The 24,630-nt window shown below is 41.5% G+C and overlaps 7 protein-coding genes across 9 annotated transcripts; 1 reads left to right on the plus strand and 6 right to left on the minus strand.

Annotated features, from left to right (window-relative positions):
• Positions 1 to 209: 209 nt before the first annotated feature.
• LOC141835741 (uncharacterized) lies at positions 210 to 1,273 on the minus strand. Of its 2 annotated transcripts, none has more exons than XM_074723113.1 (2): positions 1,047 to 1,273; positions 210 to 902 (listed from the first exon to the last, which is right to left on the minus strand). In XM_074723113.1, the coding sequence occupies exon 2, from the start codon at positions 882 to 884 to the stop codon at positions 420 to 422; it is 465 nt and encodes a 154-aa protein (XP_074579214.1). In that variant the 5' UTR covers positions 885 to 902; positions 1,047 to 1,273; the 3' UTR covers positions 210 to 419. The 2 variants fall into 2 exon arrangements, with proteins under 2 accessions (XP_074579214.1, XP_074579213.1); XM_074723112.1 differs by having other exon boundaries at positions 1,031 to 1,273.
• A 1,393-nt stretch (positions 1,274 to 2,666) lies between these two features.
• Positions 2,667 to 8,322, minus strand: LOC141835738 (uncharacterized). The gene is made up of 9 exons (XM_074723110.1): positions 7,798 to 8,322; positions 7,060 to 7,216; positions 5,471 to 5,679; positions 4,578 to 4,779; positions 3,788 to 3,919; positions 3,586 to 3,674; positions 3,383 to 3,495; positions 3,167 to 3,293; positions 2,667 to 2,856 (listed from the first exon to the last, which is right to left on the minus strand). The coding sequence occupies exons 1-8, from the start codon at positions 8,062 to 8,064 to the stop codon at positions 3,239 to 3,241; spliced, it is 1,224 nt and encodes a 407-aa protein (XP_074579211.1). The 5' UTR covers positions 8,065 to 8,322; the 3' UTR covers positions 2,667 to 2,856; positions 3,167 to 3,238.
• Positions 8,323 to 9,608: 1,286 nt separating this feature from the next.
• Positions 9,609 to 12,271, minus strand: LOC141835727 (uncharacterized). Its single transcript, XM_074723099.1, is given in 3 exon segments — positions 9,609 to 11,129; positions 11,132 to 12,137; positions 12,139 to 12,271. Coding segments are annotated over 3 exon segments (2,430 nt in total). The 5' UTR covers positions 12,241 to 12,271; the 3' UTR covers positions 9,609 to 9,807.
• A 1,103-nt stretch (positions 12,272 to 13,374) lies between these two features.
• On the minus strand, positions 13,375 to 15,991 carry LOC141836269 (uncharacterized). Of its 2 annotated transcripts, none has more exons than XM_074723712.1 (3): positions 15,727 to 15,991; positions 14,943 to 15,555; positions 13,375 to 13,972 (listed from the first exon to the last, which is right to left on the minus strand). In XM_074723712.1, the coding sequence occupies exons 2-3, from the start codon at positions 15,391 to 15,393 to the stop codon at positions 13,926 to 13,928; spliced, it is 498 nt and encodes a 165-aa protein (XP_074579813.1). In that variant the 5' UTR covers positions 15,394 to 15,555; positions 15,727 to 15,991; the 3' UTR covers positions 13,375 to 13,925. The 2 variants fall into 2 exon arrangements, with proteins under 2 accessions (XP_074579813.1, XP_074579815.1); XM_074723714.1 differs by having other exon boundaries at positions 14,943 to 15,580.
• A 430-nt stretch (positions 15,992 to 16,421) lies between these two features.
• On the plus strand, positions 16,422 to 17,333 carry LOC141835500 (uncharacterized). The gene has a single exon (XM_074722918.1). The coding sequence runs from the start codon at positions 16,565 to 16,567 to the stop codon at positions 17,207 to 17,209; it is 645 nt and encodes a 214-aa protein (XP_074579019.1). The 5' UTR covers positions 16,422 to 16,564; the 3' UTR covers positions 17,210 to 17,333.
• Positions 17,334 to 17,501: 168 nt separating this feature from the next.
• On the minus strand, positions 17,502 to 18,580 carry LOC141835498 (protein TIC 20-v, chloroplastic). Its single transcript, XM_074722916.1, is given in 3 exon segments — positions 17,502 to 17,771; positions 17,924 to 18,526; positions 18,528 to 18,580. Coding segments are annotated over 2 exon segments (645 nt in total). The 3' UTR covers positions 17,502 to 17,771; positions 17,924 to 17,934.
• Positions 18,581 to 18,765: 185 nt separating this feature from the next.
• Positions 18,766 to 24,496, minus strand: LOC141836488 (uncharacterized). The gene is made up of 11 exons (XM_074723993.1): positions 24,138 to 24,496; positions 23,323 to 23,477; positions 22,989 to 23,211; positions 22,628 to 22,767; positions 22,317 to 22,522; positions 21,863 to 21,997; positions 21,332 to 21,460; positions 20,247 to 20,659; positions 19,945 to 20,155; positions 19,251 to 19,441; positions 18,766 to 19,084 (listed from the first exon to the last, which is right to left on the minus strand). The coding sequence occupies exons 1-11, from the start codon at positions 24,494 to 24,496 to the stop codon at positions 18,883 to 18,885; spliced, it is 2,364 nt and encodes a 787-aa protein (XP_074580094.1). The 3' UTR covers positions 18,766 to 18,882.
• Between the last annotated feature and the right edge of the window lie 134 nt (positions 24,497 to 24,630).

The raw sequence follows: 24,630 nt of genomic DNA on the forward strand, positions 1-24,630 counted from the left end.
CCTTTGTCTATCATGAAGAACAAGTCAATTCCTACACCAATTTATTAGGTTGTAGCATCGCTTTCTCTATATAGAATTGTTATAGAACAATTTGAAACAGAACAAAACTCATTTCATGATTAATCACTTGGAAGAAGATCATGTTTGGCATATGAAATGAGTTTTGATCTTCTTCCAAAAGAAGAGGAAAGCTATGCAATCCACACACAAAAGAAAGACAAAGACAGTTTTAACAACATAATGGAAGGTTTTATTTATGGAGAATTCAAGGAGATATTTTTGTTCATCATGTTCTTGGCATAGTTGCAATGATTGAACTGAAATCATAGAATCTGAACAGTGAAACTTGGATTTCTATCGTTTTTGTTATCCCCTCATGCAATTGCAGTATATCGTTACCTCCGATTATGAACTCTGCTTCATGGGTACGAGCGAGAGTGGAGAAGCAGCTCGGAACCTTCGTCGGAGACAGCGGCGGGCGTCCCAGCTACCGCTGGCCGCAGGGGGCTGTTCGGCGTGGAGCGCACCGCGCGGGGGGAGTCAAGGCTTCGACGGAGGAGTTGCCGCATGGCGGCGATGAGGTGCTCCGCCGTGTCAATGGGCGGCGGCGCCGCGGTGCGGAAGCTCTCGCAGAAGGCCCTGTGGCGTCTCAGCGCTTCCGCTGTGGAGGTCCGGCGCCCCGATCGGAGGATCTCGTCCATGACGGCCTCGCCGCACAGGCCGCACACCCACCGGCCGTCGAACCGCTCCCGGACCCGAGCGACGTACGCCGGCGTGCACTCCTCCGTCAGGCCGCAACAGGCGCATGCGGTCCACACGACCTCCTGCTTCGAGTCCCCTGCAGCTACCACCACCGCCTCGCCGCTCTGCACCTTCGTTGACATCGCCGAAAACCTAATGCCCTAAATCCAGAAAAAGAACGACGTTTCGCCGCCGATCAATTCCTAAACCCTATATTTGCAGCCAGCCAAGCGGGTCTTCCGGTGACAACCCAAAAGAAACCGATCGCAAAAAAAACAAAGGATACAACTTTGCGCAATGGAGACCAGAAGTACTCCGGCGATCGATGAATCTATCGCTCCTTCTCCCAAGCGACAGAAGCGTCTTGCACTTCCTTCTCCTCCTCCACGATGAAGATGACGACAAACTGGAATGCCACCGTCTTCTCCGCCGCGCCGGCCAGAGACATCTCACGACGGGGGCCGTCCTATCGTATCGAACTCCGGCGATGGCAGAGCCGAGCGTCGTCGTCTCGATCGCCTTCTCTCTTCAAACTTGGAGACGGAGGGAGAGAGAGAGTGTGTGTCTTATCGTTGGAGGATGAACGTGGAACCCACCACAAGGAACGACGGGCCCCACTTTGACAGGTCGATGTGTGGAGCACGTCACCCTGCTGAACTGGACCTTGTCCCTAGCAACTGAATAAAATTACTCTAATTTATTGTACGTAAAAATTTCGATGGAGTAAAATAATTTTTATGTAAAAAAGACGAATCACATAATCAATTCTAAAAAAAATAAAAATTGGCCCCACGGGGATCATCGAAAAGGTAAATCGAGAAACTACAATTGATCATAAAAAAAACTACAAAAGAGGGTATTACCTGACTTCGTCAAGATTCAAATTTTTATCCTCTTCTGACCACAAATCTACTGCATCGTAACCAACACAATTATACTTGAGAGGCAAAATATTATCGAAAAAACTACTGTCTACCAATCGACCAAATCGATGGATTCATTCAATACACATTTTTTTCACTTTTCTAATATTTCAGAATCGACAAACGGATCCAACAAATATAATAATTACAAAAGGACAAATTATACCAACACAATGTTTGATCAATCATTGTGCCCAATCATTTTGCCTTCCACGTGACAAAAACTTGTATCGTAACTGAGACTTAAAACTTTAGATAGCACCATAGTCACGAGAACAACCACCTTAGATTATTAGATATATCATTAATGGTCCTCGGAGTCATAGTGCTGCAATAGGACATCCAGATTGTCACTCAAGCATTCGTGGTTCGATCCCCAACTGTTTTTTTTTAGATATATCATTAGTATAAGATCTCTATCATGCGTCAGATCCCAATTTCTTTTTTTCTTTTCCTTCTTTTAAGTTGGGAAGAAAGTGATGATGGCTTGGAAGAACATGAGACACTCATTAGATGAGGCTTGCAAGATGGGAGATGGTCGATGACGGCACTCTACACTTGGTTGATAAAAGCTCAAAGTGTATAACAAACAAGTGACTATAAACAACACACATCTTCAAATAAAATTGTTCCTCCCTATCAAAATTTGAACTCTAAACTATGTTTTATCATCGCACGGCAACCGTGTGTGCGTTGCGACAGGTCCAGAACAAATGGCGCATGTGTCGTGCGGCACGTGTGCGTCCTCGCCCCGACACATCATGTGCCAGGTTTGTCTATAAACCTGACTGCCAAACAATGAGAGCGACTTCTACGGAAGATTTTATGTGGAACACTAGTACTTAAAGATTGGGGCACGCAGATGTCTGCACCCTAACTAATTCTCTCTATGAAAGAAACGTGATTGAGGCTCTCACCTCTCTCATTCATATCTACAGCCTTCGCCCATTCTGACCTATTGTCGATCAAAGAGAGTCGATTCGACTAGTAAAGCATATGTTACAACGAGAACTCTGACTTCATTTTGACATGTCACAGTAAAAATATAAAGCGAGCTAGATAAACCAGATTTGGCTTACCCTTATGCTTCCGTGATGTAGAATGCAACTCGTATCGCTCTTGATCGATGTATCAGCATGTGGGGCTTGATAAAGATGAGGGAGAAATCCATTCGACGTGGATAATTGTGTACCTATGAAGGAAGCAATTTGATCAGAGCAAGAAAAAAAATCTAATCACAATACTGATTTTTTTTGGATCTATGAAGTATGCTCCTATCTTCATTTTCTAACCAAACGTGCTAATAAGCTCGCTTGGTCCACTCAACAAGTTCATCTAATCTAGCCATACAGAAAATGAGCATTCCCATTCCACCCTACCAACACACGGTAACTAGTGAAAACAAGAGTGTTATAACAAACTGATGTAGTGCTATAACATGAGGCATAATATTGGCACTTGGTGTTTCTATGAACAGATGTAGCTTGCAAAGGAATGTGTACCTTTTTCCAAAAGCTCTATTCGTGTCATGGTTATCAAACTCTCGCTTGCTTGATTTCTCTTAAGATCTTTTATCAAATTTCCTCTTGCTCGATTTTATTTTCCTCTGCTTCTCTTCGTTTTTGTTGCCTGTGATTGAGTGGATAACCATGATCGAGTATATTTGCAGCAACAGTTTGAATGTTAAACTGTGTTTTAACTCATAAGCAAATACTTACGCATAAGCTGTATATTCAGCAGCAGCATTAACAGCAGACAACAACGCTGCATGTAAACGTGATGGATTGTCATGTCCCACCAGAAGGGTCGAGCTCTGTCCATCTCCATCAATCTAAATTGTCAAAAGGAAAATGGAAAAAAAAAACATTGTTAAATTCACTTTTCAATTATTACATTAAATGCACTCGAGTGTCAAAAGAACCTTATCCCATTTTGTCTTCTCGTTCAGTCTAATGTCTTTCATTGAAGAATCTGTGGTTGGAACTGATGGCAGCACATTTGCAGCGGCAACTGATAGGGGTGCAATGGAAATGGAAGACAATGTAACATGGTTTAGAAACAAATGCAACCAAAGTCTGCAACCACTGATTACATTACAAATACACCAAGTCTTGAACTTTTACCTGAATTTTGTGTGCTTAAAATTGGAGTAGGAACACCTGCACCAGGTTGTATTCCACCTGAAACAAACTCAACACTCTGCCTCATTTTCCTTTCCTGTTCCTTCCTTTCCATAGCACGCCTCATATCATTCTCTGCCACACAATATGACAATATAAGCAACGTGCAAGGGCGCCAATATTATATATGACAATAAATTAATTGATAAAAGAGGTGATGAATCAAGATGAAAATCATAAAAACAGCACAAAGTGACCAAACAATGAACTAGATAAAAGCAAACTTGTTTATCCAGGCAAAGCCAATTATTTGTTTGGAAATCCAGCAAGATGAATCATACAATATTAACTAGAAAATCATAGATACACCAACCAAGTATCCAACTAGGATTAGCAAAAAGCAAATACAAATGTACTCCATGTAAGGTAGCAAAACATGTCACCTCACATGGGTTACTATCCTGCCTAATAGAAAAGTTCCTTCAGTGAGCACTAGCATTGAACTCGTGCACACAGAAATATCCTGTAACACATCTTCAAAACGAACACTTTAAGAGTACAAAGATAACAAATTACATTTTCAAAATGAACACTTCAAGAGTACAAAAAGATTATGAAGATACATTAAGACATTTTCAAACACCAAACACATTTTCTTATTACAAGTGTATCAGTGTGTGCATGTCACGTCTCTAATTGACAGAAAACCATCCCCTATATCATCATATATTTCCAATCTCTGGATAAAACTCACCCTCCCTAGTTACACATCAAAGAGAAAACTGTGGATTACCTATTTCATCAACATAGTCACTTTTGTCATATCCATGAGGATCAAAGACTTCCTTACTGAAGCAAGTTCCAATCTCATCAATATCCTGATACCACACAGCATGCTGCAAAAATTCAGGATTTCTATAGTCCTTCCTACTGCGTAAATCTGCATTGAAACTTTTTCCAGCTCTCTTATATGCAAGGAACTTTTTAAATCTTTCCTGAGATTATAGCACAAAAACAAAAAGAGGGTGAAATTCTAGAAATATATAAGCACACATATAATTGTATGAAGGTTTTCTACAGCAGTAAAAAACAGTTTGGTTTTCTGACACTGTTTCAAAATTTTTGCTTTCCATAAAAGAACTTGGAAATTGAAAAAAAAAATCTCAAGCTTTTTGAGATCATTATAAATATATAAAAAATATTGTTTAAACAGACAATTCTTGATCATTCCCAAAAAAAAGAAAAAATACTTTACTATCTAAAACAAAAGAAATAAAGAAATGTATCAGTTTTGGTTTTCAGTTTTTAGAAAATAGTTTACAGAAAAATGTAAAAATTTATATCCTATTATCCCTCATAATCTTTGTGAGAAAGACAAAAAAGTCTCACAATTTTTCAATTTCCTATTTACAATTTGATCAAACTTTTAGATTTTTGTTACTAACTATTTTCTAGAAACTGAGAACAGAAACTTAGAAACTGAAAATTTTCCAAATGCAACCTAAAATAGTTTCCAATTCTGGTAACAAACACCTTACGGTTTCTACATTTGGAATGTGTATAATCTATCATCTTCACCAAATGGTTTGATAGAATATCATTATTTTTTACCTAGGCAGAATAAATGATAACTAAATCAAGTACATACACAAATAAAAAAAAGGACTTTCTTAGGTGGGAGGAAACCTGTAGCTCTTTAGGGCATTCAGCAGATGGAGCCGGGGGAAGAAACCTACTTAAAGAATCATCCTTTTTCTCTTCCATTGAAGAAGTTAAAGCAGCCTCCACATGAGGCACTCCAGTTACTGAAGGTTTCCCAGACAAATCAGATGGTTGGAGAGGATCTAATTGAGTAGTTGAAGTTCTTAAGGGAAGAGCTTCTGGTGTTCTACCATCTGCATTTCCCACAAAATTCAACAGATCAAAAACAATGAAGATCCCCTATCAGAATTTGCAGAAATACCTTACACAAATATGCAAAACTGTTTACAAAGCTTTATTAAATTTTGATACTATCTTCCCCAACCAAGTCCTAACTATCTAAGCTCAGCTTTATCGAATGTCCATCTCTCTCTATTTTTTTATGTCATAATCCTTCAATTCTAGCATCAGCACTCTCATCTTCAGCTCTAATATTTTTCTAGACATCAAAGGCAAAGGAAATGTGCATACAATATCTCTCTACCTTATAGCACTACTCAGTGTTTCCTCATCCATTGCACATTGAGGGGCCAATAAAAGAAGAAAATGATGAAGGAAATACATAGTCCCTAAGGATGATTCCACTTTGAATTGTATGGAATCAAGTTTTTTTTATTTCTGAGTCCAGCTTCTTTAAATTCACTTCGAATCAAATGAAAGGATAGGTTACAACTTACAATAAGTCTTGTTAAAGTAGCTCCCTCTTGTTGTTTTTCTCACTAAACAATATTACAATTTTCTACTAGGAAATTTTAGGTCACTGATCGAAGCATGAGCCCCATGAGATCCCAGGTTGTGGATAAGGATCTTGCTTGTGCTGCATCAGAGAACACTAAATTCAGCACCTTTTCATTGGCTAAGAAGTAATTACGCAAATGAATAATCTGTTGAGCACTCAATGACATTATGTAGTGTAGCTTCTGCTATTGCAGCAAAAAAATGCAATGATGCATTGCAACCCCAACATTTGTAGGAGTGTCACCCATACTATGTTGGTAAGCATTAAAAATAGGTGTGAATTGTGTGATATGGATAAGGACTGGACAAGGAAATCTGCCAGCCTAAAACAACCTCATTTCTTAAATCAATTTATCTAACAACATCCAACAGGGAAATTAAGCAATGTATACTTATTGTAACATGAATACCAGGAGAAGCAATAGCTTTCAAGATCATTGTTTGGTAATTTTTATATCTCCAAGATCCAACTGACAAAACCGTAATTTTATTATTAACATTGGTCAGATAATATAATAATTGATTAACAAAGTTTGTGATGACAGATAATTACATTGGTGCTTTAGAGATGGCTAAGTTAAAATCTCATAAATTTTCAAGAATTAATTTGCTTGATCTTGAAAATATAAACTAAGACATTAAAATCTGTACAGGTGATCTAGGAAGACATGGATGCCTCCATGAACTCATGTCACAAAGCCATGACCTTGTGCAATGCTCCACCACAGCCTATGAAGAAATGGGTGATATTGTTCTCCTTTACTCTAAATAAATAAAAATACATGTTGAAAACAAAATTTTGGAAAATATATGATTAGAAAAAAAATGTCAATTACCTATTTTTTCTTCAACATGGCCACTTGTGACATATCCATGAGGATCCAAAACATCTTTGCCAATCTGATCAAGATTTTGAACGCCCTTCCTACTTGGTAGAGCAACATTAAAAAAATTTCCAAGCCCCTTATATCCAAGATATTTGTTCTCTCTTTCCTGATATAAACGCAGAAGCAAAAAGATACTGAATGTAACAGGAAAAAAGTAACACGAGTAACAGTAGCTTAAAGAATTCATTTTAGTACAGTTCCATTGCTTCATATGAGCATATTTAAGGAAAAATCTTTGTTTCTAATTATCAGGATAAACATATGACTATACTACCCAAATAAGATGCCAAAGTTCTAAAGCAGTTATAAGACCTTGGTCATCTTCTTCGTGTCTAGTATATACCTAATTGCATTAAGTGATTTAATAAACATATGCAAAGCAGTGAAGCAACGCACATGCATGTGTGGAATTTGTAAGCGGCCTCATAAAATGCTTCGCAGCACAAAGTTTGGTACCTCTAAGAATGTATCTAATTTAACCATCCTCATCAAATATACCACTAAATCCGATTTGATCAAATATACCCCTATATCCATGCAGGAGAAACATTAATCAAGGACGTGCTAAATTGTATAACATAGTGGCTAAATAAAATGAAAAAAATGAATAACGATGACATTAGCAGAAAGAAGTTAGAAAGATTATAAGAAACAAAAAATGAAGAAGAGTCTAAGGTAGGAGAAAACCTGTATATCCTTCAGACATTCAGCTGGCGGCGGCGAAGTAAAACTGCTCAACTGGTGATTATTTTCCCTTTCAGTGGAAGAAGCTTCCGCGGAACTTGCGACATCGATCTCCATAGTCCTTGTGACGGTCTCTGACTGTGCCACCTCCGCAGACGCAGACCGTTGCTTCTCCACCACCGGCGGCACCTGGTCCTCATCCATCTCATCTTCGTCTTCGTCGTCGTTGTACAAGGAGAGAAGGTCGATGCCTCTGGAGTCGGACGCCATCGACGCCACCCGGACGGTTCAATACGACTCTAACCTAATTTTCGAGTTGCGAGAGGAGAAGCAAACTGATAGATATCCTAGAGTTATGAGGTGGAAAACCCTAGAGATGTGAGGCAGGATAACGGAATTTGGAAGCTTTCTACCTGGCGAAACGCGGACGCTTCGCCGGCGTTCAACAAGGTCCAAGTTCTCGAGAGTTCGGGTAAGGGAAGGCGACGAAGCAACCACGAGATTCAGAAGAATTTGGAAACTTTTTAATTCGCTCTTTGAATTTTTTTTACTTTCCAAATGGCCCCTAAAAATTTTAGCCCCGTTTAGAAATATGTAATATATGAGAAATCTAAGCTGCGCGACGAGGAATCCGCGCCCGTGTGATGCCGGTCCTTCCTTGGCCGATCTCCGATCGTGATTTAATCAGAATTTGACTGTGATTTAGCCGGAATCCGATTGCGATTTAGTCGAAAACGCACGGCCACTGTCCGACGCCAATCCTTCCTCGACCGATCTCTAGCCGCGATTCGATCGGAATCCCGCCCGATCGTCGTCGACAATGGGCGCGCAGTGGGGGCGGCTGTTTCTGATGAAATTTGTCAGATTTTGGCCACTATCCGATCGGAATCTGGCGTCGACCGAAGCGCCGACGAGTGACGCCGGTCCTTTCTCAGCTGGTCTCCGACCGCGATTCGGCCGGAATCCAACTCAATCGGCGTCGACAGTGGCGCGCAGTGGGGGCGGCTGTTTCCGACGAAATTCATCGGATTCCGACCACTATCCGATCGGAATCCGACGTCGCCCGAAGCGCAGGCGAGTGGCACGTCGATCGCGGCCGAGGCGGCGACCGGACGGCGCGACGAGGGCGGCGACAGCGACGATGGATCAGGGAGTCGCACACGGGGTTGTCGCGTAGCATAGCAATCTCGTGAAATATATATGTATATATATATATATAGAGAGAGAACTGATACCCTAGGTGTTTTCTTTTACATAAGTCATAAGAAGTGTGAAATAACACCTGACACTCTCCGTGAACAATTAATTTTTTTTATTTTAAATTTTTTATATTTAATATTATAATCCAACCCTTAAATTTTAAAAAAAAATCTTAAATGATTTGAACATGAAAAAAAATTAATTAATTAAAAAAATAACATTGTATACTATTTCGGATGATGCACAGGAATATCATTCTAGTGTGTGTATATATATATATACAAATTTTTGCTTAGAAATGGAAATGAAGCAAAGAAAATGCGTTTGATATTAAAAATATCATCAAAATTAAAACAATAAAACCATGTTCAGAGTAAAAAAAGATTTGAAATTGAAAGAGTATTTTTCAAAAAAAAAAAAAAAAGAGAAGAATTGTCACTAAAATGTTAACATAATAATTATTACAAATTTATTTTTTTTTTAAATGTAACATATTAGTTGCTAAGGAGAGTTGATTCATCTTTAGAACCGTTGACATCAATTTCAACTTCAACTAATACATGAAAGAATCTAAAAACTTAATGCTAAAAATGTTTGCTTTGCAGTTGTAGAACTTGGAGAATTCAAAGATGAACAAGAATAGATTGTCTGAAAAAATTTTCTGCATTAAGCTGTTGGATTCACTCAGAATCAATCCTGTTAATTCAAAGATGTAGATTCTACAATAACTTACCTAACAATTTCTTCAAGTAATTAAGCAGGAAACATCAGGACTCAATGAGAAAATATATATAAATCCTGGTTTTATCTTTGCTAACCTTTTACGCACTCCACCTGAATGGTCAAATCCTTGATCCCAACATCCTGCAGAAGTTTTGAAGCAGTAGTTGCGGCGGAAGCTTGGTCGGTTTCTGCAGAAACATGAAGATGGAGCGTCCCGACGATCTCTGTGTTTGTGAAATTCCATACATGCATGTTCTGAATGCTCTGGACACCCTTAATTCTCAAAATTTCATTGATAGCCAACCTCAAATCTTGCTCACAGCCTCGAGGAACTCTTTGCAGCAAGATTTCAGCAGAGTTCCGCAGCAACGGAAGCACAGAAGAAACAATCATAACCGATATAAATATAGAGCACGCTGGATCAGCTATGGTCCATCCTTTGTACTTGATCAGCAGGGTAGAGATCACAACACCAACACTCCCCATTGTGTCAGCTAGAACATGTAAGAAGATGCCCTCCATGTTGTGATCAATGTGGTGATGTTTATGCGAATCGCCGAGTAGTTTTTCTCTAACAGATGATTCACTAGCAACATTCCCTGATGACTCTCTAGAAACTTGATCAGTATGAAGTTGATCAGAGCAGAGCTTGTCATGGTGACCATGTTCATGGCTGTGACAGATTGGCTTGTGATCAAGTTCATGACTGTGGTTGTGATCTTCATGCCCATGGCAATGGCAGTTGCTCGAGTCGTTCTCGCTTTGATTGTTTTGGTGATGATGGCCATGGTGCTCATGATTAACATGAGAAACCACATGGCTGTGTTGATTCTCTGCGAAGTGACCACCACCTTCGTTTGCATGCTTACAGTCATGATGATCATGGTGGTCATGGTCGTGCAAATGTAAAAATGAATGAGAATGGGAATGAGAACATGTTGCAGAGCCGCCATGGGCATGATGATGCTCCTCGTGGAAGAAGATCAAACCTATCACATTCACAAGAAGACCTCCGATTGAAACAGCTAACAAGCTATTTGTTGAAATTTCCTGTGGCTCAAGAATTCTCTCGAGTGACTCGAGCACAATCAGTGCCCCGACGAGAACCAAGAACACGGCATTAGCATATCCAGAGAGCACCTCAAACCTTCCTCGGCCGTAATTGAACTCGCTGTTAGCTGGCAGCCTGGAGATGTAGGAAGCGTATAATCCAATTGCTAACGCAGCACAATCAAAGAGCATATGGCATGCATCGGAGATTAAACCGAGGCTGTTGCTCATGAAGCCCGCCACGAACTCCACCACCATGTAGGCAGTGTTGATCAGGAGAAAAAGTGCAATCTTGCGAGATTTCCTCTCGCTCAAAATGTGGCGGATTGGGCTCATGATCGTGGAAGACAAGGATTCTGGGGATCAGAGCTGCCTAGTTCAACGTAGCTCAGTGAGGAGGAGCCCAATTCCCTGACTCCGATCCACAACAGGAGTCCGCAGAACAGAAAACCAGGAAGGGAGAGCTTGGGGAAGTAGAAGAGTTCCAAAACGAGAGTGCAGAAAAAGTTTACCAGGAAATCCCGGCGGAAATCCTTCGCGCTGAAGAGTAGTTTGTCGTCGCCGTAGTTTTCACTGAGGACAACCCCAAAAACCACGGTGTTGATCAGCGGCCACCCGATTGAACCAACTGATAGAGCATCACCGTCGCTGCTGCCCGCAAGGACAAAGCTGGCGCACGCCGGAACGAAGAGAAAAGCGGTGGCGAGGCCAAGCGAGAGAAGACGCACCCTTCTGCGGCCCAACTGCCTCAACGAGCCCCAATTCGCGAACGCCCGCTCGTAAAATCCTAGAAACCCGGAGAGGAAGGGGAGCACCATGGGGGCGATCCTGGCGCAACCCTCGGGCGGTTGAGGGGAGGAGGAGATCGGGAAGCACCCGATCCGGTCCCAGCTGTAAGACAGGAGCGAGACGGCCGTAGCGAGGGCGGCGACGCCGATGATTCTCCGACGGGGATTGGGCGCGCGGGTGTCCGAGAGGGTCTTGGCGAGCAGGGAACCGGCGAGGTCAGCAAGGATGGCGGCGCCGGCGGAGCAGTAGCGGAGGGAGTGGAAACGGAGGAGGAGGGTGAGGGTGAGGAGGGCTGACTTGGCAGCGAGGGGGCGGAGCAGGGAGAGAGGAGGGAGAGATTTGAGAGGTTCAGGGGAAGGAATCAGGAGGGAGAGGGCGAAGGAGAGGAGGGAGACGAGGAAGGCGAAGGGGAAGAGGGAGATAGAGGCGGAGTAGGATCGGACGAAGGGGAGAAGGGAGTAGAGAGATCGTAGGGAGAACAAGGGGATCAGGAGGGAAGCGGCGGCCGCGGAGGAGGAGGAGTGGTGGTGGAGGGGGCGGCGGCGCTTGGAGGGAGTGGAGGCGGCGGAGGGGGTGGCGGGGGAAGGGGGAAGGAAAGGAAGGAGAGTAAAGGCGGGAGGGGATGGGGATCGGAGGCGGGGCGGAGACGCGGTGGTGGCTGTGGTGGTGGTGACTGCTGGCCATGGCGGCCGTCGGAGCGAAAGAGGAGGGCCGACGAGATCCGCCGATGAGCGACGTAGGCTTTGTGGAGGCGAGCGACTAATTGCGTCAATATTGGGCCTTCGTGGCGGCCGGCCCATTAATATAATTAATAATAATAATAAGGTATTAATAGGCTTCTAAAAGAATAATTTTAAAAATGAAATTTCCTTTAATTGAGTTGACTATGGAATATTAGGTTGTATTTGACTTTTCTAATGGAAGAGTCAATCCACCTCATACCATTCAAACTCAATTTATTTAGATTTGCAAAATTATTTGACCTTAAGGGTGGAAAATAAATTTAAAAAAGTAGATTGAAATAGTGATATTGTTGAGTTAAGAAACCAATTCAACTTCTAACACGAATGAAGTGGCTTAAAACCCTCAAAATTATAATGTGATGGACTCCATAGACAATGAAAATTCAAACTTTATACATGATACATTGCACCGGGAGTGTTTAAAAAATTTATAATATTGAGCTATCCATCAAAATCTATCGTTCCTTCTCGATTTACCTTATTAGTTGATAAAAAATTTTCAAAGAATCAAGTTAGTCATTTCTGAGATTAATCAGCTCGAAAGAACTAGATACCTGAATTCTAATGGTGACTTAAAAATCCATAATAAAGTCTAAGCTTAATGTTCAATAGACCAAGAAATGGCACACTTCTAAACTTCTTCATTTGCAAACAATATATAAGAATAAAAAATTTAATTTATGTTCAACTCTTATCTCTTTCCTAGAAGATCAAAGGTAAATGAATAAATATTTGCCAAATAATAAGAAATGTAGTTATCTTTTCATTAAGAAACTTCCTTAATTACAATGAAATCCGAAGGCATAAGAAAAAGAATATACAAAAATGCTATTTTGAACAGATAATTTCTCAATAATGAGCTCAATTGATGCAGAACCACAAGTGTTACTTTCACATTTAATCTTCCAATTGACATATAACTGTATGGGCTTCTCAATCCACATAATTGTACAACAAACCCATGTTACCTTACTGCACACAATTAAGATGGAATCTCTTACCAACTTGCAATTATTTTTAAAAGAAAAAATTGCTAGGAATTATGTAGAAAAAAGTTCAAGTAAAAACAAACAAATTCAACAATAAAATGAACCTTTTAACAATAAGAAATTTACAAAAAAAAAATTGCAAAGGATGGCATCATATTCACATAGGTGTTTAAGTTGTATTTACAAGCATATGTAATGGTCAAAATCCCCAACTGGATTCATGAAATAAGTGGATAAAAGAATGAAACAATTCCGAGCTTCACCAACCCCCTTGCAAAATAATCTCAACCTTCACGAGGTTGCAAAGCGTTTGTGTGGTCGAACAATTCCTTGCTTCAACTATCACAATGCAAAATGATTTGTACCTTCAAAAGGTTGAAGCTGTTTGGTTGAATTAACTTCTCTGATTGCCTTCTTGGGGTGAGAAACAATTTCCTTCCAAAACATCATCATCAAGTAAATGTACTTCAGTAGGAAATTTATGCGCCAAGAAAACCCATTGCTTCAGGATTCTACTTCTTTCACACTGAAATTTTGTTTTTGTTTTTGTTTTTTCCCCATTTTTACTGAGTTTATGCTCTTTATTCAGACCTCACAAGGCCAAGCAATGTACTAGTATTTACAAAGTCTGGTGCCTTCAAAGAGAAGAAAGCCATTCTTCCATATGCTTGTTGCCATCTGCGCCTGTAAAAACAAGAGTGAGTGAATACTAGTTTAAAGTTCAGAAGATCACATTGTGTCATTGTATGCATCACAAAAGGAAATAGACCAAACAAAATGTCATGGAAAATAAATTTTAATTAACTAGTGTGATCCTTAATATTAAACCAGTGTCCTTAAAACCAAACTGGACCAGCCAGTTCAACCAGGAATCAGAATTCATTTCTATCTGGCTTGCCATCAAGCAGAATAACCAATAGCCAACAGCATTCATGCGATTGAACTATAAATTTTAGACATTTAGACTACACAAGAGTGATACGTAATGAGCTCACACAAATCCAATAAGTTGATCTAAGAATCAGTTACTTACCATTGGCTTGTCGAATCAAAATACCCAATAGCCAAGGGCATTTATATGGCTGAGACATACTCTTGAAACATTTAGACAGCACAACAAGAGTGAGAATTCACAGACATGTTTACTAAAATGACATAAACAATCTCCAAGAAAAATATGAACAGGTTATTAACTTCAGCTTGCCATGCCATCTTTTACAAAGAATTGAAAATAAAAATTGAAGATTGTGACAAACTAGATAGTAGATTAACAAGCTAGAAGCCTAGAACCAGGAACATGAAGAAACCTCCTTTATAGGCCCTAGAGTTAATAGAATCATCCAAATGGAACTGAACATTAATCAACTGAGTTAACCAAAGTGAAACATAGCCGAAAGAATGTTTTGTACAATAGAACCACAATCGCACATATCACTTAAAATCTAAAAAAAAATGTTGCATAACTTCTTATTGTGCACAATTATGTAGAGTTTGATATAACAACAGGAAATGAGAAATTATCAGCTCAACTGCATCAAAGAGTAAATATGAGCGCAATCAAGGGAATGAAATCTCAAGATAATCAATCTAAGTATAAGCATCATGTAGAAAAAAGGTCATATATGTGAAAGAAGAGAGAAATACTTTTTCTTACCAGAAATGTCATCCTCAATATGATCGGTTGCTCCCAGGAAACGGGATCTGGAGTTCTTTGCCTGCTCGGACTGACCACGCCCGTAGCATCGTACCAAGACCGCGAAGCTGTTCTCCGTTTGGGTATCGTTCTCAAACTCAGGGCCATGCGGCTCCAACCACCCAATTGACCAATCAGAATCATCAGACTCCGACCCTGACATGCATCCACCATCTGATGGCACAAGAACAATATCATACTCCTTGTCGATCCGCCGTTCTTCACGGCTTTGCCACTTTTTCTTTATCCTTCTCGAGTTTGACCTTGCAGGTCCATTGACTGGTGGAAACCTCAAGCAATCAAGTTCCTTGAATCCCGAAGGTAAATCAGAAGAGTTCAGTGGCGAATTGGGGGATTCCTGATCTTTCCCACCCCAAATCCAGAAAGAGAAACACGTAAAAGCCACAGCCATCCCGTGCTAGGAAAAGGAACCCTGATTTGGAACAATCACGCCACTAAACTTGCTCTCAAAGCGATCTCGATACGAAAAGTGAACGAGAAAAGAATATCCCTTTCCAAATCTGCCGAAACAATTAAAAAACATCGAACCCACTAGCCAAGGAAGCAGCTTTTCCTGAACAGATCAAACTCGTTCTAGCCTTAACACAGTCAAATGATTGGTAAACGAAAAAGTAGCAAAAAGAATCAGATTCTCATTCGGCATCCCTCTAATATCATCACAAATTAATATATATATATTTGTATATGCATCATCAAAAGAAAATATTAGTTACAACAAACATACCTATGAATCCACGATGTACCGAACAGTCCAACAAAGAAATCTCTTGTGGAATTGCTGGAAAATGAAGCCCTTTCCGCGCTCAACTCCACTAACCCGCAAAAGAAGCCTCGACGAAGATCCAGTAAGCAAATCCAAAATCTCAATCCCAAAGAAGATCACAGCGGAAGAGACGATCGGATCCGGCGGCTTTCAGGCCATCGGCGGCCGCGCGAGGAAATCAAAAGGTGGCCGGAGAGAAAGGCGTAGACGGCAGAAGCCAGCAGTCGCGATCGGGCAATCCTTCCCCATCGCGGCCTTCCTCGTCCTTTCTTTTATAGGCCCCAAGCCGTTGCTTCAAGATTCACGTTCCTACAGATCAACGATAGCGATGTGACCAGCTCGCGCAATAAGCGATCTGGACCGTCGGCGATCGCCAGCACTGATCGCTGGCGGAACAAATCCACCGTCCGTTTCGGGTATCTACGGTCGATCCGGCGTCGCTCGAGTTGGGTCCCACAGCCTGTAGCGTCCAATCGTTGCCTATTCTTGAGTGAAAGGAACTGCCACGTGAGCAGAGGGACGATATCCTAATCCAAGTGGTCGCAGCATTTTTTATACCCACCTTTCTTTCAATACCTTGCTTTGATTAGACGCCATAGGCCCATAAGAGAGTTCCAGGACTGGGACCGAAAGGTATCGTGAGGGTTAACGGTAACAGCGTACATCAAGAAACAGAGAATACACGTTAAAGGGAGGAAAATTTTAATATTTGAAGAAAGTAGAGGAGTTGAATGGAAATTGTGTATATTGCAAAGGAGCAAGCGGCGACGGAGTGAAGAGATCTTCAGAGCTCGACACGATGGCTCAGGGCCAGGGCGAATCGGCGGCGGCGGCGGCGGCGGCGACGGCGGAGGCAGGGTGGCGGCAGCAGCAGCAGAAGGGTTACGCGGTGGAGTTGTACTTCGACCCGGCGTTGGAGAACCAGGTGCTCAAGGCCTGGAACGTCCTCGCCCGCCGCCAGATCAGTACCAAACTCATCGAGATCTCCGCCCGCCCCCACCTCACCCTCCTCTCCCTCCCCGCCCTCGATCCCCTCCGCCTCCAGGCCCCGCTCCGTGCCCTCGCCGCCCGCCTCGACCCGCTCCCCCTCTCGCTTTCTTCCGTCGGTGCCTTCCCTTCCTCCCTCTCCGACGCAGGACAAGGCGGAGGCGGGCTCTTCCTCGCCCCAACCCCCTCCGCCGACCTCCTCAGCCTCCACTCCCAGGTGTGCGACGCGCTCCGCAAGGAAGGGGTCGAGCTGCCCGAAGAGTTCCGCCCTGGTTCCTGGGTCCCGCATTGCTCCGTCGCCCAGGATGTGCCGCGTAGCCGCATCGCCGACGCATTCTGCGTCCTTCGGGACCTCAAGCTGCCCGTCTCCGGCTACGCCACGGACATCGGGCTCGTCGAGTTCTCCCCTGTCCAGGAGTTCTTCTCCTTCCCTCTCGGAAGCAGCTCTGAATCTTGAGATACGCCAGCGTTACTCTCCCAACTAGGGCATCAAAATCGTATCTTGCACGAACATGAAGGATTAACTGTAAGTTCCGATTCTTGAAACCATTTTAAAAGCGCTTCTTCGATGACTTGTTAAACTTCTTTGTTGTCGTTCTCCTCATTTCTTGCTTCCTAAATGCTTTAAATGATCGTAAAGGCTGATGACATTGGCCCTCTGCCCAGCTTTGCCAAGCATGTTGCTCTGCTTGCTGACATTAAATTTTTCTTGACATGGATGATGGACTGTGCATGAATTATCAATCAAGAAGATAAAAGTAGTAGCTAGATTACTAAATTACAGAATCGAACCATTTAGTACATTCAGTTCTATGAATCATGCCGGCAGTCAATTTCCCCCAAAAAAGTATGGCAATCTCTGCACACGAGGAGCTCTTGTTCTTCAGGTGCATCCTGCCTTGTCTCTCTGCGGTTCACACGGGTTAGATGAATTGGAAATGTTCTTCGTGCGAAAGTTGGCAAGTTTGATCTAGAGTCGATGAAGAAGATGTGGACGACACGGTGCTTGGCGAAGTCAACTGCGCAATCCTTGTTGGGATGGAATGGATTGGTATGAAGATCAAAGAAACAGCGAATGCACAAGCAACAATCGCAGGAAGCAGCGAGAAGAAAATGGCTAAATGAGCATAGAGTTCAATAACAAGAAACGTGAGATCTCGAATGCACTCACATTGTATCACATCACATGACCTGCCTCTCGGCGGCCTCGGCGACGATCGGCAGCCGCGGCACCTGCCCCAAAAGGCAAGTAGTCGATCCATAGACGAGCGAGACGAGAAGGAAGAGGAAGACGGTGCTGTCGAGGATCTGGAGCAGATCCATCCCGATCCCGCCGCTAGGACTGAAGGAGCGCTCCAGGAGGTCGGGGAAGATGAGGAGGACGTCGAGGACGATCGCCTGCATCGTGTTGAACCGGACGTAGCGGCTGAAGCTGGAAGGGTTTCGGACGACGACGAAGTAGAGGGTGAGGAAGAGGAGGAAGGGCGTGAGCGGGGAGGAGTGGAAGAGGCGGATGGCCGGGACGAGGGGCTGGAGGGCGATCTGGAACGCCGGGAACTGGGTGAGCACGAAGCGGCCGTACTGGACGCCGTCGAGGAAGGGGTAGAGGTAGCAGGCGGCGGAGAGGAGGCGGTCCGGCGGGGCGGCGTCGTCGTTGTCGCCGTTCTTGGCGGCGCAGACGGAGAGGAAAGCGAGGCGGCGAGGTCGGCGGCGGAGGGGCAGATTCGGGAGGAGGCGGTAGCGGTGGAGGACGAGGAGCGGCGAGCGGTGGTTGAGGAGAGTAGATGAGGAATGGAGGAGGAGAAGAAGGAGAAGAAGCAGCAGCCATGGATGCGTCTCTTCTTCTTCGCCTCTTGTTGTGCGCGAAGTGGATAATAGAATAATATAGATGGTGTAGTTTCATAGTGGGCCGGATCGAATTTAGGGCAACCTAAAACCTAAATAGATCGTGTAAAATTCACCACCTCGGTCTTACACGATCAATCTCATGACCATCTAATAAATTTGAACAAATTGATACGTAAGAGTCCAACTTGGGTCCTCAATTAGCACATCGAATCAGACTTCAATCCTAACCCATATCTTGAACATCACCTTTGGATCACATATTCAAAACCTGAAGTGTAGGATCTACTTGTCATCGTCCAGCATTCCGAAAGCTTTGATCAGAAATGCATATTCAAAAGCGGTATCATCGCAATGTATGTATCGGCCGCCTTCACCAAAATGTCCGCCGTTCATGTTTGTTTTTAGAATCACCGACCGCGAACAGGTTCGACATGTCTTCTCCCTCACTCTAGCCACCCATTTAGCAGCTTCCCAGACTCCTACCCTGCACAACAAAGCATATGACCTTAAGATATGTTTCGAGAAGGAATCGAAAACTAAACGACATCTCGAATCTGCAAGTCGCAACCAAAACTATACTCTCTGAAGTAAAACAACTAGTGATCATCATTTCATCGATTTGAGAGTAAAAACCAATTGGTACTCTTTACCTTGAGTCATGAAAGGATGCTGTGACAAGAACAGGAGGATAACAGCCCTGTGTGATGTTGTCATATGGAGAATAATGGCTGATTATCTCGAACTCGGACGGGTTTCTAGGATCGCCGAACTCATCATAGTCCAAAATTGTGAGAGGCAAACTAGGATCCATCAATGTGTTGCAAATGTCAAGAAAAGGGACCTGGTTCAAAGCACAAAAGTCAAAAAAAAACAAAAAAAATTGAAGATGAATGTATACACTTGCAAGTTACAAGCTAAAAAGAAGATAGCTTAGAACTTTTAGCCGATTTGATTTAGTTTAAATTAACTTAAATGAACCTTTTTTTGACAGCAAACATCAAATCCATATGCTATATGCGGTCGCTATGTTGTCTCTTTCGAAATACGGGTGGCTAATGCAAGAGGAGGCCGTTTAAAACCATGGTGTTCGTTCTTGAAATATCATTCAAGTGATAAAGCAAAAAACCTGAAAGGAACATGTTTATTAAGCTACTTACTATTATTTCAGTTAACACTCACTCGATACAGATAAAATTAGCGCAAAATCTCAGAATCCTGAATCGAACTCAAATTAAGGCCAATAAACATGCATAAAGAAACTAAAACAATCGCAGAATAGCATACTAATTGTCAATATTATTATATGTAAATGAGATCATGAACTTGAACAAAAGCAAGTATTACCTTCAAAATGGCAGCTGAAAATAGATTGTGATGCATATTAATAGCTGCGCCAACTAGTAGGCCGCCTGCACTGCAGCCAATAGCAGCAAGCCTATTCTTATGAACAAAGCCCTTATCCACAAGGTACGTTCCACATGCTACAAAATCATAAATTGAGTTCATCTTCAATGCTCGAGTTCCGGATTGATGAGATGAACCTTCACCTCCACCTCTAGAAGAATGAAAATGACAAACTACTATAGTGCCAAAAAAATTGTGTTGAATAATCAATAAAAGAATTCAATGTACAGAAATAAAAATACCTCACATCTGCATATGCAAGAATCCAGCCACGCGATAGCAGACTAATATGGTCGGAACACCAGCTTTTATCCAATGCCTCACCATAAGCTCCATACCCATGCAGGAGACATGGTGATCCACCAGTGTGTTTTGTTTTCTGTGCACACAAAATAGTCAGGGGTACCATGAAACCGTCATGCGAGACAACTTCTATTCTTTCGCATGAAAATGCTTCAGAAAGACCAGTCCACCTCGTCCACTTGCCCTTATCCGAATACTGATCTTTCTGAAATTCAGTGATACTACAATTTGGAAATACAGTCGCATCAGAGGAACTTGATTTAACCTGGCCATTCAAACCGACTACTTCTTCTTGATGAAGAACAGTAAAATCTTGTTTCTCCATATCATAGTCAACTACAACATCTGGCATCTGCATTAGTTGGATGAAGAAACTGGATGTTTAATCTTCTACACTTGACAACAGAGCATATAGATGACTGATTAGGTAGAAACTCTTGAAGTGCCATGGATGTTCATTGCTAAACCACAATCTTGAGTTCATGAAGTCAAATTTTTTATTTTTTACTTTAGTAAGCAGAGATCAATGAGGCTACTAGTCAGAGTTAAATGGAAAAGTTAGTGAAATGTGGAACTGAGACATGCTAAGTTTACTTCAAAGAAACTGAAAGGAAAAGGAGAGAAATAAATTGGAAACTAGTTCCTTTGTTTACTTGGAAGAAAAACATTGTTCTGATCCTGAAGGACATTTGGGTCAAACTTCATTAATTTAATTTCCATTCAAATATTTCTTGTCTTCAAATTAAAATCACTTACTTTCTAATCCTACTTAATCTCCTTGAAGTAAACACAGCACTAAAGTTCACATTCTTCTTATACATAACATTTTATAAGACTATTGTAAGCTCGATTAGAGTTGCTAGGAAACTAGCACACATGATAAATTTGTGTTGTTTTGATAAGGGCCATGTTATGAGTAGATTGGGTACTAGCAAGAAAATAGAATTAAAATGTTGGGACATTCAATATTGTTACTGTAGCATGAGTTTGTGAAGATAAAAGCTAGCCAAGTAGATAATTTTACCACTGGTGAGGAAATCACGAGACGGTAAATGGAAGATGAGAAATCATGGTTGGATCCTGGTGATATGCTGCTAAGACATGAAGGCACAGGGAAAAACCATGGATTCAGATCCTTGAGTTCCACATGTTGCTGAACAAAAAAAAAGGATCAATTAACTGACAAGGAAAAAATAAACAATACTCAACAAAATTTACAAGATTATTAAAACTCTCAAAAGTTTTCTTTGGAACACGATTCCATTCAGGCATTCAGTGGCCTTTGTCTGTCTCCATTTATTGATTTTCCATATAAAATGAAAACATTTGCTGGCTGATAATATTCAATGGAGAAATAAAAAAGTGTTAAGAGGTTTGCATCCATAACTAAGTAGAAAGAACCACACTAGTAAAGCAATTGAGAGTATTGAAGTAAAAAATATACAGAAATAGAACTACCTTAACTTGTAAATTATAAATTATAATACGAAAAGAATATAGTTGCTGACTCGTAGGCTCATGCAGTTACAAGGACAGGATATTACTAAAGATGTACCTCAAGATCCAAATCAATCGGAATATTTAGGGAGCAAAATAAGGGAAGCCCCTTTCGTTGGATAGAGAGAACCAGATGCTCTTGGAAAATATCCATATCCTGAAAGATGATATCTTGTCCAGGGAGAACAATAACCTAGAGACCAAAGTCAAGCAAATACAAAGAAATGAACGTCTAGATTCTTAATATAATAAGCTTAAAAAGATAGATTCCTGGCAATTTTGAAGAAATTATTTACTTAACGATGAGCACCTAGACCAAGAAATAGTGATGTTTCTAGATGAACTTTTTTATACAATAAAAATATGCTACTTTTAGGATAGCAGATGATCCATCAAACAATCAGGTTCACAAGTTTAAAAATTATTCAACCTATAGAAATATTCATAAACCAAAAGAAGAAAAAAATGTACACATGAGTTTTCAATACATCCATCATTATCATAAGAAATACCTGCCATTCTGTTAGTGATGACTTTTCTGCTCTGCATCTGGCTAAATAATAACCATCACCAGTTGAATTACTGCCTTCTAAAGGAGCATTAGTAAGAATGTAGAAGAAACCATAATGATGTTCCAAAAAGTACTGAACACCACTAACACGTTTCCTTACTAGCCATAGCCCATCATTGGCTTGCTTGGTGTTGATAACATAGACCTGTAATTTAATAATTTTCAGAAAATGCATAATTAAACAGACATAAATTCAAAATATATATGATTGATTCTCTCAATAGCATAGACACATGGATAAGTGACCTTCCTCGGATGATGTCCTTGAATTAGAATTTATGGTGATAAAGTTGCCATCTTTGGTGCTTGTAATGTCTACACAGCAACTCCTATCATTTTCTGTAAAAAGCACTTTATCTACCAAATCTGAGCCCAGCTGCATGGAGAACACCCTGCCAAACATTTGTGAGTACAACAGGAAAGAAAATAACATAACAAAAGCCATTTCAGTCTTCAATAAAAAATTCCAAGAAAAAGTGATTCAATTAATTTGAATACTAGTAGTGATAAAGCCTTACATAGAGCTTAATGGAGGGACAAGGTTCGTAGCCCCAAATAGAGGACACACTAGACTTGATGATGGCAAAGACAATTTGCAAGAAGAACGAATTACCTATATGGTCGTTGAGTTTCATCACAAACAGTATATAGTAAACATCTACTGTCTCCAGCCCATGCAAGGCTAACAACTCCCTCCACTTTTGGACTTGGGATAGCATGCCCAGACTCAAGATCCTTAACTTGAAGTGCAAATGATTCATTGCCTGAAATATCCAAGGTGTATGCAAGGAATTTGTGATCCGGAGAAATGCGGCAAGCACCTATGTGAACATAACCTGCAAAGTGCAAATATATATATATAAAATATTACTTCAATTTTGATTAACTCGATAAATGTATATAAATAAGAAAAAAAAGGAAAACTACAGCATTTTATGCACACATGCCATATTGTTTGGCAATTTCATTCCAGTCGAGCAATATTTCCTCTCTGTAAGATCTCATATAACTTAGAATGGCTTTGGCAAAGCTGTCATGATGCCTTCGCCTCCGGCACAGGACTGGATACTCCTTTCCTTCTGGAATATATTGATAGTAAGACCTAACCCAAGACAATTATCTCCAGTTAAAGTAGCAACACAGGAGTATAATTAATATAAACTTACATTGAACACCTTGAATACTATATAAACATCTCTTCATAATGAGCTCCAATTCAACAAATCTGATGATTTTTACTGGCTTTATTACAGTACCACTTGGCCTTAATATCATTCCATGGTAGATGTCATGGCAGGGTAAGATTCATTTTAATTCCAATCAATTCACATATAATAGAAAGATCTTAATAAAGAATCAGCAAAAGAAGATAAGGCGGATTGACAAGTTGTTCTCCAATTGTTTATTGAGAAAAAAATGAACCTCATTGTCTATATATGCACGAACAAAATACGCATTCATCATCCTCTATGTATCGCCCACATCTCATCCAATTCTATTGCACTTTGCATCAAGGAGACTCAGCTAAAAATCAAATTTTTTGCCATTTTTTCTGAACAAAATATGGTTTTCCGATGATTCAGCATTTAAGAAGTACAAATAACGGGGTTTACTGTGTTCATTCAATAAATTCAATCTAGCGTCATAAAAATTCAGCTAAAAATCAAATTTTTTGCCATGTTTCATAACAAAGCATAGTTTTCCGACGATTGCGCATTCAAGCAGTCAAAAATAAAGGATTTCCAGGTTGTTTGGAAGATACCAGGGGCCCCAGCATTCCGGTGGGGTCGAGACCTTGGCCGGCATCCTGGACCTCATCTCCCCCACCAATCTCTGGCGGAGTCCGGAGGCGTCGGCCATGAAAGCCTCGGCGTAGGCGTTTTCCCTTCCGAGGTACTCCACGAGATCCGGGTCATTGGTGTCGGACATCCAACGGTATGGATCTTCCCAGGTTTTGCCATGGGCGGAGCAAGTGAAGGGTATCTTCCTGGCCACCGGGGGTTTTACGGAAGGTAGAGAAGGGTGTCGCCTGCCACAAGAGGAATGCGAGCGCGAGGAGAAGCGAGAAGAAGCGAGGAGGCGGCGAAGTGCGCAAGGGAGAAGCCCTCGTTTCCCCAGCATTTGCGACGGCGATTTCACTAGTGCGAGAAGACTAGCGAAGTAGAAAACAGGCGAAATTACAAGGAAGCCCTCGATTTTATGAAAAAGAACATTTTTTCCACTTAAACCCCAAATTAAGTTAAAATTCGTGACAA

Source organism: Curcuma longa, chromosome 10, assembly GCF_044706935.1.
Source record: "Curcuma longa cultivar G26 ecotype Majalengka, Jawa Barat chromosome 10, ITB_CL_G26_1.1, whole genome shotgun sequence".
Lineage (NCBI taxonomy): Eukaryota > Viridiplantae > Streptophyta > Magnoliopsida > Zingiberales > Zingiberaceae > Curcuma > Curcuma longa.